Here is a 14,353-nt window from a genome sequence, read left to right on the forward strand (position 1 = left end):
TAAATTGCAATGCTAGTCCATTATCTTCCACTTAACTTCCAAAAAGTTGATTACAAATAGCACATATATACATACATATATATACACACTATTTGTAATATACGAATAAAAAATATGAAATAAGGGTTGTTGAGTTTTAAAATATTGAATCAGTTTGATTTTCTCACATTGCAATTTTCAAACTTATCAATTATTGTGGGCATTTTGGAAAAATGCAAAGAGTGTGACAAATAATTCACACTAAACAACTTGTATACTTTATATATTTGAGGACTTACTTTTTTAGCCAATTAGCAAAAAAATTACTAAATTAGTCAAAAAGTCAACAACTCATACCAAAAAGTCAAAGATTCTCTTTTCTCTCTACTTTTTGCACATCTTTTCATAATTAGTCAAAAAGTCATCCAAAACATACAAGTTTTTTTACCTACCTTTTTAGCCAAATAGCTAAAAAGTTACTAAATTAGCCTGTTCCCAAACGAGGCCAACTGATTAGCCATTTTTAGTTTGATGAAGGTACAAAATTATTGTAGTAGTTATTGGATATGATAGGTACATGATGAAAAATTGGTGGTAATTACTGAGCAAGGACATTATTAAGAAATTTTATTTTTATAACAGTCAACCAACTTTGGTGTATACTTTATATAATAGAATATATATATATATATATATATATGTGTGTGTATGTGCAGATGGCAATTGTATTTTCAAAAATAGATTATTTTTTTTAAGAGGCAAATACAATAAAATAAAGATGTTACAATTAATGGATCGATTTATTTACTTTTTATGAATGATATATATGAAACCATTACAAAATAAACTATTCAAATTATCAAAATGAAATTCGTGATGAACCCCATGAGCTTAAACAACACTGTGGAGAGAAGTCTAATTCTAAAAATAAAACCTACAATAAATATAAAATTGAATTTCTCTTAAATTCAAATATAATGTTTAAACTAATACAGTTCTATAACTTGGAGCATATGAGTAACTTTCCTCTAAGTTTTACGTTCAATACATACTAATTGCAATAAGTTTCATGCAACCAATCCATATAGGACATTTACTTTAACTTAATGGTCCCCCCTAAGTGAGCAATGGAATTGATTTTCAGAATTCGTTGACATATATACAAATTGGTTCGGACACCCAATTATAAAAAATAAAATAAACGTTCAAACTAATACAATTTGTCAACTAGAGAGCCAAGAAGCTTGGGCTTTTTGGAATGCCTATCGTTTTGCAGAAGCCAATATTTCATCATGTGACTAAGGCGGCGGCGGCGGCTAAACCGAGCCAAAATGGAGCCGGGGGATTTTTAGGAAAAATTATTGGGTGCTATTGAGTGTGACGTGGTGATACTCTTCATTGATCACATTATATTATGTCCCTTCTTATTTTTTAGTCATCTAATATAAAATCATAAGTCTCATTTTCTCCACTAACTATAATACTATTAGGGCATATTTGATTGACAAGATTAGAGAATGAGATTGAGATTATTAATCCGTGAATTCAATAATCATGTATTTTTTTTAAAATTTTATTTCAGGATAATTAATCTAACAAATTTGTAAAATTATTAATAATGGGGTAGGGTGAGACTATATATCCTGAGCTGAGAAATAAAATAAAAAAACTTTTTTACCCTTGACTAAAAATTAAAACACTTATTATTTTTATATAATTTTATATTTTAGAAGGCTGAAAATAATTTTAAAAAATTTGAAAATATTTTTTGATATTTATTTTTATCAAATTATCTTATATTTTTTAAAAAATAAAAAATAAAAAACAAACATGGCCTTTTGTATTTTTATTTTGCTTTTATTTATTTAGTTATAATTTTTTTCAAAATCACGTTCATAATGAAATTTTGATAAAGTAGAGATTGTAAAAACACATTGATGGAGGGTAAGATTAGAAAATAAGATAAATATAGTTATAATCTTACATTCATATGATTTCCTATCCAATGCAAATCAAACAGTGGACAAGGGGATAATTTATCCTATTAATCCAATTAGATATGAATACCACATTAATTTGATGGGATGATTAATACCTTCTTATTAGTCTTGTAAACCAAACATGCCTTGGGATACTATTTGGCGAGAAATTATAGAATATTTTCGGAATACTACGTATTCGTATTGCATAACCAATCATCAATAAATATATTTTTTATGTTTCTCAATCACTCAATATAATATTTCATTATTCATTTTTTTTACCGATCATAATATTATAAAATATTACGTGTTTATATTTTAAAATTACTGAATGATTATCTTTATTTGTTGATATTTCAAGGTTAACTAATGACTTATAAAGACTCCACGTGTCACCACACCTTTGGTTGGTTCGGTGGAAAGTTGCAATATTGTCACTTTCTCTTTGCAAAATTTCGGCCGAATTAAACTCTTCCATCCAGCTTGATTCTTGATTTGATGTGGACCGTCCGTTGTGACTCTGTCCCCCACAAAAATTATGTGGTGATTTTGGAACAAATTCACACGAAATTTGTATTGATTAAAATTATAAAATTTAATAATTTTTATTAAAATTTTAAAAAATAATAATAAATTTTGAAAAATCAATAATATAGAATAATGTTTTAAAATCACCAAATAATAACTGCACCACACTCATTTCATCACACTGCTACACTAGTGCAGTTTTTCCGGTTAGAACTCTTTTGTCCCCATTAAACCCTAATGTCCCATGCACCGACCTCATTTTTGCCCTTAAATGCATATTACAAAGTGGATTGTGATATATATATATATATATACATATACATATACATACATAACATGCATATTATTACCAATCCAAAAAATTAAAAAACAAAAAATATGATATTATTATTTGTCTACATTGTACTACACTTTATGCAATTATATAAAGCCCACCCACTCCTTTCACTCCACTCAAATGAAAGCATAGTCCTCTAATATCATCACTAGTAAGAGAAACTCTAATTCTGTGTCTACTTTCTGTATTCATATTATTTTCTAAAAAAAATTGTCAGGTTTTTCGGTACTTTTTTTTGTCTATCTGAATTTTGTGATTAGTTTCTGAGTTCGAAAATTTTCTCAGTTTTTTATTTTTTTAATTGAGAAGAGGAAGAAAGAAAGCACAATAATTTTAAGGCAGTACAGCAAATGAGGCTCTCTATGAAAGCTGTACGGCCATGCAGTGTCACACCACCCACAAAAAACATGACATCTACCTTCACAAAACCAGCTAGTTTGAGCTTGGGCATAGACACCCAAGTTCCCAAGAATTTGGAAAGGTTGTTTCACGAATCGGGCGGTAGTAACTCTGCTGTCCGATTCGCACCAACAATGACTCCAGTCAAGCGACTGAACAAGCGGTGGATGGAGTATCAGGGGATAAAAGACTGGGAAGGCTTGCTTGACCCGCTTGACGAAGATTTACGTACCGAGATCATACGATATGGGCATTTCGTCGAGGTGGCTTATCGGGCATTCGACTTCAATCCATCGTCCCCGTCATATGGCAGGTGTCAGTACCCGAAAAGCAAGTTGCTCGAGCGGTCGGGGTTTCCGGAGACCGGGTATCGGCTGACAAAGAATTTACGTGCCACGTCGGGTATTCAGCTACCACGCTGGACAGAAAAGGCTCCAAGATGGGTGGGGACTCAGTCCAGCTGGATTGGCTATGTGGCAGTGTGTCAGGACAAGGAGGAGATAGCGAGGCTGGGCCGCCGCGACGTGGTGATCTCATTCCGCGGCACCGCCACTTGCTTGGAGTGGTTAGAGAATCTACGCGCCACCCTCACTCCACTCCCCAATGCCGGCAGCACGGCCATGGGTCACGGCGAAGATTCCGGCGAACCACCCATGGTGGAAAGTGGGTTTTTGAGCTTGTACACCTCTGGGACCGAGACAATCCCTAGTTTACAACAATTGGTGAGAGAAGAGATCAAGAAAATTCTCCGATCCTACGGCGACGAGCCGCTCAGCTTCACGATCACCGGCCACAGTCTCGGTGCCGCCCTAGCAACCCTCGCCGCCTACGATATCAAAACCACCTTCAACCACCACGCGCCGCTAGTCACCGTCATTTCCTTCGGTGGACCCCGTGTCGGCAACCGTAGTTTCCGCCACTGCCTTGAAAACCAAGGCACAAAAGTTTTGCGGATAGTAAATTCCGATGACCTAATAACAAAAGTCCCCGGATTCGTGATCGATGCGGCGGCGGTGCGAGAAAATGACACGGCAACAATCAGGCACCACAACGACGCAGCCCCCGGCTTTCTAACTATACCGGGGTGGATTCAGAAGCGGGTGGAGGATACCCAATGGGTATATGCCGATGTGGGAAGTGAGCTCCGGCTGAGTAGCCGGGACTCACCCTACCTTGCCGGCATCAATGTGGCAACTTGCCACGAGCTGAAGACTTATCTTCACCTAGTGAACGAGTTCGAGAGCTCCGCGTGTCCTTTCCGGGCCACCGCGAGGAAGATGATGAAGAAGACAAGGAGATTTTTGTAGAAAATTTTCATATAGAGAGAGGGAGAGATTGTACGGATGTTTGTACCTAATTTTGTACATGACACAATGATTTCCCGCCAATTGAAGAGTGGGTTTTGAACAGTAACATGATTTGGATTTTTGAGATTTAGAAAAAACTAATGTTGATTTTTGCTTTAGTTGTTGTGTGAAACAATGGTTGTTGCTTTGGTTTTTTAAGGGTTAACAGCTGTTGAGTAGGTGATACATAGGTTATTTATAGAACACCAAGTTTAAATTTTTTGAACTGCTAAAAAAAGGACAATGTTTGTTTTATTTGGTGAAAATAATATACTTTATTGTTAAAATTCATATAATTCACAAGATAGTTTCTTTTTCAATAAAAAAAACCCATAAAATAATTATTAAATAATTTTCAACTTTAACCTTTTTACTCAGTTCAAATTGTTCAAGCGTTTAGATGTTAAATCATAAATGGATCCCATCTGTACCTATTGTTAGGGCCCGTTTGGGGACTTATCTTTTTAGTCAAAAAGTCAAAAAGTTACCATTTTAGCTAAAAAGCCAACAACTCATAATAAAAAGTCAAAGATTATCTTTTCTCTCTACTTTTTTCACATCTTTTCGTAATTAGCCAAAAAGTTATCACAAATATATAAGTTTTTTTTATCTACTTTTTTAGCTAAATAGCTAAAAAATTACTAAATTAGCATATTCTCAAACGAGGCCTTAGTATAAATAAAGAGTACTACAAAGATTTTATATGTTACATGTCATTTGTATGTTGTATTAAGAAAAATTGCTAAACAAAAAATAATAATGATATTGCTAGAATTTTTCTATAAATTATGTTAAGAAAAATGTCAAACATATAGAATTTTTATTAAAAGAATCCTACGTAACAATATGATATGGAGTATTGCTATTTACTACAAAATATTAGATTTAATTTATAAATTCAATGATGTGACAATTAATTGGTATATTAGAAGTAACACTCTTTTTCATATTTTTCCTAATGCCAATCATGTCACTTACATATTATTGGATCTATAAAATGAACCAAAAAAGTAAATTTGTATATCATTTTTCATATGATCATACTGATGTTTGACTTTCACAGAAGGAAAAATGATATACAAGCTCACTACTTAAACTCATTTTCTAGATCAAATGATGTGTAAGTTATATAATTGATTATAATTAGAGAAGGTATGAGAAAGTGTTACTTTTTATATTCTAATTGATTATCATATTATTGGGTTTAAAAATTAAATCTAATTTTTGATCTTAAATAACAATGTTCAATCAATAAAAGACTTGAATGATACACAATATTTTGTATAAATTTTTATATAAGCATTGTCCATAAGCATGATTCAACTTATACCTTAACAGCTTATAGCTTATTGCTGTGAACATAAGTTGAGTTTTGACTTATAAATTAAGCTTCTCCTCCCCCACTCAAAGAATAAATTGATTTTTTACTTACAAAAAGTTATAAACTGTATTGTTAAGCTAAATCAAACACATTAAAATAGCTTAAATTAAGTTAAAAACTGAAATAAGATAGAAATAAATCCTACCAAACAGGGCCATTGTAATTTTTAAAGGGTGATACTTCTTATACTACTACAAGGATATGATATATGAAATTGTAAATATATTTAACAAAAAAATTAGGAGTAATATTATACATACAAACAATTTTTAGAATCTATAATATTATTATAGTGGATCTCATTTGTAATATTAAAATTATATTACTCTAGAATCTATCAATTGTAAAAAAATTATTAATTTGTATAACATTTTTCAACACTTGTCATTAATAAAGCTAGGAAGCCAGCTTTCTCTAAATTTTCTCGTCTTTTGTGAATTTTATTTAAATTTTAGTCAATATATTAAATTTTTAGATGTTTTTAAAAGCTCTTAAAACTTATAAAATTATTTTATTGTTTTGGAAAAATTGGAATTTATTTCTTTATTATATATATTTAAATTTTGATTTTTTAAATATTTTTTGAAGATTTACTAGAAAAAAAAAATTATAATTAACTATTACAATAAAGCTGAAAAGGCTGTATTAATATTTTGCCAAAGAGTGCTGCTATTAGCACCTGTCAAAATTCTTTGGACCCCCTTTTTTATAATTTTTTTTAATTACAATTATACCCTAAAGTAAAATTACATTAAAAGACATTATTAAATGGAATACCCACCTATTAATAAAAACTAATACTCTATAATATTTGACACTCACCCCCACCCCAACCTCCAACTCTAACTATACATATTCCATGTTTGTAAACCATAAACCTATTACTTTTCATAACTAACTAACATAAACCATAAATCTATTATTTTTCATAATCATCTTAAATCGTGAATGTGTCATCTTCATCACCATCATCAAAGCTATTGAACTTGAAAGTTTTGCTTCAAGCATAACGTATACTTCATCACTTATTTCACTGTGTAGAGCAATGGAGGACAAGGACAACATTCTCGGTCGTTTATCTATCTTGTATTAACATTCTCAGTCGTTTGTTTCATTCGAGCTGTTCGGTACTGGTTTGCTAACTGTTAGAATTATGTTCGGTAATACAGTACTGAACATAATCCTTTCGTTCAATACATAGGTTCCGAACATTAATGCAGATAGTCAGTTATGTAATTTTCTTTGTTAAACTAACTTAGAATGGAAAATAGTGAATTGAAATGGATTTAAGTTATGTATTTTGAATGGATTTAATTCATGTTATTTTAAGTTGTGAATTGGAATGGATTCAAGTTACACAGTGATTAACAAATTTTGTTCGGACATACAGTGCTGACAGGATCATTATTGTTTGGCAAAACAGTTCTGAACAAAATACATTTTTTCGGTTGCACAGTGGTGAACAAATTGTTTTGGGCTACATTCAGAATTCTGATGGCGATTCAGACGATGATTCTGTTTTTTCTCATCTTGCAAACGGTTATGCAAATCCCGTAGAAATTAGAGTATCTTTGATCGATCTCAGCGATGACGAAGATACAAAAAGTAACGAAGAGGATGATGATGGGAGGATGAGAAAGGTTACTGATTTTGTGATACGGAGAGAGTTCAGAGAAGATGAGAGTCGTCCGAATGCTCCGTTGACGGCTGAGACGCGACAAGAGTAATGGAGGGTTAGGGTCTAAGAATTCTATACTGGACCAAAGCTCCAAACTCTGAAGATTAAGTGAGTCAGGGAAGGAGAGGGATGAAAAATTAGGTGAGTGTGAATTTCATTGTGAAAATATTATGAATATGGATAGATTTGGTAATAAGTGGGGTGTCCAAAAAAATATTATTAAAATTTAAGATTTATGATTGGGATCCAAAGAAATGAGAGGTTTAAAGAATTTTAATAAGTGCTAATAGCAGCACTCTTTGCCAAATTGAAGAATACCATGGTACCCTTTGACGGCGATCATAATTACGTCAATTGCCATCGCTTCACCGACCTGCTACGTAAGCATTGTACTTCCACATGCGGTCACATTTGTCATAGGCACCGTCCACACCGAACCATGGGTCGGTTCCTCAGAAAATGACCAAAATACCCTCCTTTGTTTTATGAGTAATATGTAACAATAATAACATACTTTTAATTCAATTCAAATTATCAATGGTTGTGATTCATAATTTCAAAATGGAATTAGTTTCTCTCCGATCTAATATATGGACAATTCAATTTAAATTATGGTTGGGTAAAGGGTTATTCGAACCGCACAATCCGCCTAAGCCGAATCGATCCGCATATAAATCGGCAGTTTCGCAAACACAATGCGGGCGGATGCAGTTTGAAATATAATATTATTGCGGGTCGTAGGTTTTACACGCACCCGTAAGAACTCGCTCGCACTTAGAAAGATGTGCTTGTGTTATTTTATGATTTTATTTAAAAGTTTAGGATTTTGAATGATTTATTTGTGTTAAGAATTTATTTTTGTTGTGTTTTTAATTTTATAATTTTAATTTAATTAATTATTAATGTTAAGAATTTTAGAAAAATGAGGGGAAAATGGCCCAAAATAAATATTTATAAGAAGGAAAAAAAAAGGCCAAAAAATAAATTTTTAAAGAAAAAAAGTCCAATCCACAAATCGCCCACAACCGCTCGCACATGCGTGTACCTTATCCGCACAAACCGCAACCTGCACTGCGGGCGATTACGGGTTCAATTTTCTCTAAACCGCATGTATGCAGACGGGTCCAAATCGCAAATCGAACCGTCCAAAACCAAACCGCAAGCACCCATAGTTTAAACTAATTTGGTCTATTGGGACTCGCACGGGCATTGCTTCAATAATTTATATTCTGTCATTTTTTAAAGTTTTTTGTATATTAATTATTTATGAAAAATATTAGATTGATTTGATAACTCTAATTATAAGTTTACAATCTAAACAATTGATGACAATTATAATTTTAAAAATAGATTATCTCTTTTTTAAACACTAAAAATAATAAAATCATATCACTACAACTATCAGATTTATTTGACTTTTTGTATGAATGATCTACACATGATAACTCAAAAATAAACAGAGTGTCATCAAAGCAAAGCCTATGATAGGATCAATGGATTGAATGGGACTGTCAATAGGGCCGGCCCTGAAGTGAGGCAACTAAGGCCGTCTTAGGCCCCTAATTTTGAACAAAATTTAGGGCCCCCAATTAGGAGCGTATATCATGTCGTGTTATTTCATAATTACTTAAATATTAGCTCAATTAATTTATTTTCACGTTGTCATGTGATATTATTTTAATTCATGCCTGATTAATATTTAATGTGAAAACTTTCACTTTTAGTTAAAAATAACTTAACAAGTGTATGGAGAGATTAAAATTTTTCCCATAAGTTTAATTTTATAAAATTTATTTCTACTAAATGAAATTATTCATAAAAAGTTTGATTTTAATTCAATTGCATTTTTATAATTAAAAAAATTGTACCTTATTACTATATATTTTTTACTAGATTGACTCTAAAATAGGTAACGAAAAAATACATATTTTAAATGAAAAAAAGATATTAGCCTTAATTGTTATTTTATATACTTTTTTATTAGTTAGATGGAGTTAAATAAAAGATTAAAACAATGTCATGACGTCCCTTAATGAACATTAAAATATATAACTAATAATTCATGTTATTGAGTTATGTCATATTTAGATTCATGTTAAAAAATAGTCAATCCTAACTTGCTAATTTTATATATTGCTTGAGTTGTGTCGAAAATTCTCATCCTTACCCCCCAATTAATTTTAGTTATTATAGTATTGGTAAACTAAAAAATAAAGATTCGATTCAACTAATTGAAGTTCAACTATTATATATATATATATATATATATATATGTGTGTGTGTGTGTTATCTAAATTTTGTTAAATTGTAATGCAATATAAATAAATTTTTATCTTTTTTGTTTTATCCAAACAATTTTTATTTTTTTATTTTTTTGGGATAATGATAAATGAATAGTCCAATTTAAAAAATTCACCTTAAACCCCTAATAACTCAAGGCCAGCCCTGACTGTCAAATCGCTTAATTTGAACAAGAGAGAATCTAGTCCTTTCAAAAATATTATTATTACATCATTAAATATAATACATAAACAAACTATTTAAAAAAAATCATCCAAAATAATGTGACTGTAATATTTTAAAATTATATACTATAATAGTACCTATTTTAATTTAAAATAAAAATAACTAATGTACCACATAATTATGTATAATGTGTCCATTTAGAAAGTGAGCAACAAGCTTCGTTTTGCAGCATTCCAAAAAAGCAACAAGCAGCATAAAAAAAACAAGCAGGTTGATTTGAGAAGGGACAAAATCGCAAGTGGTGAATTTATGTAGTTATCCTCCATGAAATTACATAATTGTTCAAACAACCACATGAGTTAAAAAGTAAATTTCCCAAGTTTGGTAAGGTATTTTGGTCATTTTAATGTGATGTGACACTATAAATAAATATTATACAAAAAAAAGGTAAAAAAATAACTTTTTACCAACTTTCTAAATTACTTTTAAAAAAAGTCAAAAAACTTAATAAAAAGTCAAAAATTAACTTTTTATCATCTTTTCAAAACACCCCAAATACACCTATAGCATTGCTCCAAACTAGACCATGCAGTCATGACATGATACACAGTCATGAGCCATTTTATTGATATGTTAATAAATAATATTGGACTATTGATGTTGTCTTGTTGGATTCTGATTCTGGATGGAGAGGTGTAAGCTGTTGCATGCTCAGACCTGTTTTCAGAAAGAAAAATATTTGAGGGTCACAATTTTTGTGGTTATAATGATTTAAAATTGTCAAAACGACATCGTTTTAGGTGTAAAATATCCTAAAACGACGTCGTTTTGACAGTTTTGAGCCATTGTGACTCCAAAAATTGTGACCCTCTAGCATTGTTCTTTCGGAAAATGGTTAAAAGTAATTTTTTAATTTTTTTGATTATTTTTTTTTTCTATTTTGTATATTTTTTTTGAAAAAAGGTTAAAAAATGTTGAAAAATTAATTTTTAACCTACTTCTTAAAACAAGTCTCACTCAATTAAAGCCACCGTTTAGGAAGTGGGTTGGTTTTTTGATTTTTTGGTTTTTTGGCTATTTTAGCCTGGAGCTAAAAAACCTGGTTTGGGAAAGGCTTTTTGACTTTTTGACTTTTTTGACTTTTTTGTGAGAGAGGAGTGTAATGATTATGGGTTGCATTTGATGTTTTTTTTTTGTGACTAAAATAACCTATTTTGTTTTTTGTGGCTATTTTAGCCCCTAACTCACCAAAACCAACTTCCCAAACTAAAAAATATATTTCTCAAAAAAAAAAAAATGATAGTTTAAAATGTATTTCTTAAAGTTCAATTTTGCACCATAAATTTAAATTATGAACTCTTTTCGTAATGCATATGTGGCATTTACGTATTGGAAAATGGTATACATGTCTACTTTTTATGCTTAATAATGTGTAAAATGAATGATTAGTTGATAATTAAAAAGATATGAGAAAAAAATAACACATGAGAATGATTGGTTAATTGATCATTGAGGTTGAAAAATGAATCTAATTTTTTGAATTTAAATAGCACTACTCTTGGTGTCGTTTGGCGTTGGTTTTTTAGCTAAAAAATCACAAAAGACAAAATAGACTAAATAAGTCAATAAGATAAAGTGTTACATTCAAACCATAATCATTTTATTTTTTCTCTTTTAACAAAAAAGTTAAACCAAATAAATTTTTAATCCTAAATTAAAATAGTCAAAAAATTATAAAAAACAAAAACCAATTAAAAAAAGTCATTTGACAAACGACAACTATGTATTTCTAGACACATTTCTCAATTTTGTATTTTATTTTTGGTTCATGATAGACTTTGTAGTCGTGTTTTCTTTTGTACTTAAGTCTCGTTTGGAAAATAGTTATTTTAGTAATTTTTTAACATTTTATAAAAAAATGTGTAGAAAAGTAAAAAAAGTAATATGATAATTTATAATAATTTTTTAATCTTTTTGATTAAAAATGTATAATTGACAAAGGAAGTCTTAGTACTTTTGTACCTATTTTAGCCATGTTTTTACTGTTTTTATCATAATCATAATTAGCATCATGGACACGATGACTTTATTTGTTTGATTTTTATAATTTATTTTATGAGTAAACTATAAATACTCCTCTTGAGTTTTAATTAAAATATGAATCACTCTTTCTAATTTTTGAAATTATATTCTACCCTCTTAAGATTTTTAATTTTATAACAAATCATTTCTTTTATTAATAAATCATCAAGTTAATTAATAATTTTTAATGATGTTAGAAAAAGTTTCAATGAATAATTTAAGTAATTTTATTATTATATAGGAGAGCAATTATGAATTTTATTTTTTTAATTAATTCTGTTGAATGAAAAAAATTGACGAGGGGATATTTATAAGTTTTAAATCACATGGGACAATCTGTACTTTAAACAAATCTCATAAGTGTATTTATAATTTACCCTTATTTTTTTATTTTTTCAAAAATAAAATTAAAACTAATTTGTTAAAAAAATAAAAAATACTCATCAATTTCATATTTTACCTTCTGGGGGATTCTTTTTAAAAATTTAAAAATAATTTTTGATTTTTATTTTTGTCAAATTAATTTTTAATTTAAAAAAAAAAATTAAAAATCTGATTTTGAAAATGAACCCAAACAGAATCTTTTTTTCATGGTAATTGGTAATTATGTTGTCGTAAGTTTAATCACATTTTTCCGTATGTTGTGTTATTTTGGTTATTAATATTTAAATTAGGGTAAAATACACTTTGCCCACCTTAAGTTTCTCCTCTCTTTTTTTTTGCCATTTTGGTCTTTCAAGTTTCTTTTTTTTTACTTTGGCCTTTCAAAATTTTTTTTTTCACATTCACCCTTAATATTTGTATTTGTTCCCAATCTACCCCCAACGAAAACTATCGTCCATAAATAGGCGGAACTTACACGTGGACTCCACGTCATATTTTATTGAATTAAAAGAATCAAAATGATATAAAGTGTAAAATATAAGGATTATCGATGTAATTTGTCTAATAATAAAACTGGTTGGACAAGTATTGGCAGGAGATTTTCCCTCCAAGACGGTGTGTAACTAGAATGATTGAAACTGTAATTCAGGGGCTAAAGTAGGACAATGTTTTCTCTTAGTTTGGGGCTATTCATTTGGCTGGTGATGCTTATGTGGAGCTGATATGGATTTGCCTGTAAGATTCCGTCAATTTTTAGACGGAGGTTGGGTTTTGGTGCAAATTGAGAACAAACACAAACATTAAGGGTTAAAATGGGAAAAAAATAAAATTAAATTAAAGGGCCAAAGTGAGAAAACAGAAGAACTTAAGGGGGGCAAAGTGTGTTTTACGCTTTAAATTATATCAATTTGATTCATGATGTATAAAATTATGGCGTTGGCTTCTGTCCAGTCCTTAATCGGACTAGACCGTGCTGTTAGGCCTGTGGAGACCTACCACGGGTCCCGTTTTGATAATCTGAACCGTTCAATGTGTAGAACTCGTCGAATACTATAAGCCTATAAAAAATCATGTTACTCGGATATCGGTAGCTATGTGATCAAATCAGATTTTTGTCAACCGTTAATTTATTCACCGTTCATTTTTTTTTATACAAAACTGATTTGATCACATAGCTACCGATATCTGATTAATGTGATTTTTTACAGGCTTATAGTACTCAACGAGTACTACGCATTGAACGGTTCAGATTATCAAAACGAGACCTGTGGTGGGCCTCCACGGGCCCAACAGCACGGTCCAGTCCGATTAAGGACTGGACAGAAGCCAAGCCCTAAAATTATTTCAATCTATCCCTCAACCTAATCGCTAATAAATACTATTACAGTCTTATTAAATGTGAAAACTTAAGATAATTACATTTTTAGCCTTCAAAATCTGTGATCTATGCTATTCATTTGAAGACTTACTTTAAAAAATTACACTTATAATCACCAAAGTATATGGTATTGTTGGCTACATATTTTGTATAAGCCAATTGCAATTCGACGCGTGGTAGAATAAGGGTAATACAAGAAGACTATTCAAGTCTTCGATCATGATCGTACACGTGGCAGTTAGTATTGGTTATTATGAGATCTGAGTAGCATTGGTTCAGCAAAGAGATGTGAAGTGATGTGGCTTCAACGGTTACTTACATTCAAATTCAAAATTAGGAGGGAAGTCTAACTGCAAGTGATAGCATAGTGAAGCTAATTACAAGGCAACATGATCAGCAATCATGGAGGAGCA

General features: G+C 30.5%; 1 protein-coding gene across 1 annotated transcript; it reads left to right on the forward strand.

The window, feature by feature from the left end:
- The first annotated feature begins 2,969 nt into the window (after window positions 1-2,969).
- LOC114313494 (phospholipase A(1) DAD1, chloroplastic-like) lies at window positions 2,970-4,601 on the forward strand. The gene has a single exon (XM_028259877.2). The coding sequence runs from the start codon at window positions 3,177-3,179 to the stop codon at window positions 4,530-4,532; it is 1,356 nt and encodes a 451-aa protein (XP_028115678.2). The 5' UTR covers window positions 2,970-3,176; the 3' UTR covers window positions 4,533-4,601.
- Window positions 4,602-14,353: the final 9,752 nt, after the last annotated feature.

Source organism: Camellia sinensis, chromosome 2 (genome assembly GCF_055761805.1).
Source record: "Camellia sinensis isolate YWXY chromosome 2, ASM5576180v1, whole genome shotgun sequence".
In the NCBI taxonomy this organism is placed as follows: Eukaryota; Viridiplantae; Streptophyta; class Magnoliopsida; order Ericales; family Theaceae; genus Camellia; species Camellia sinensis.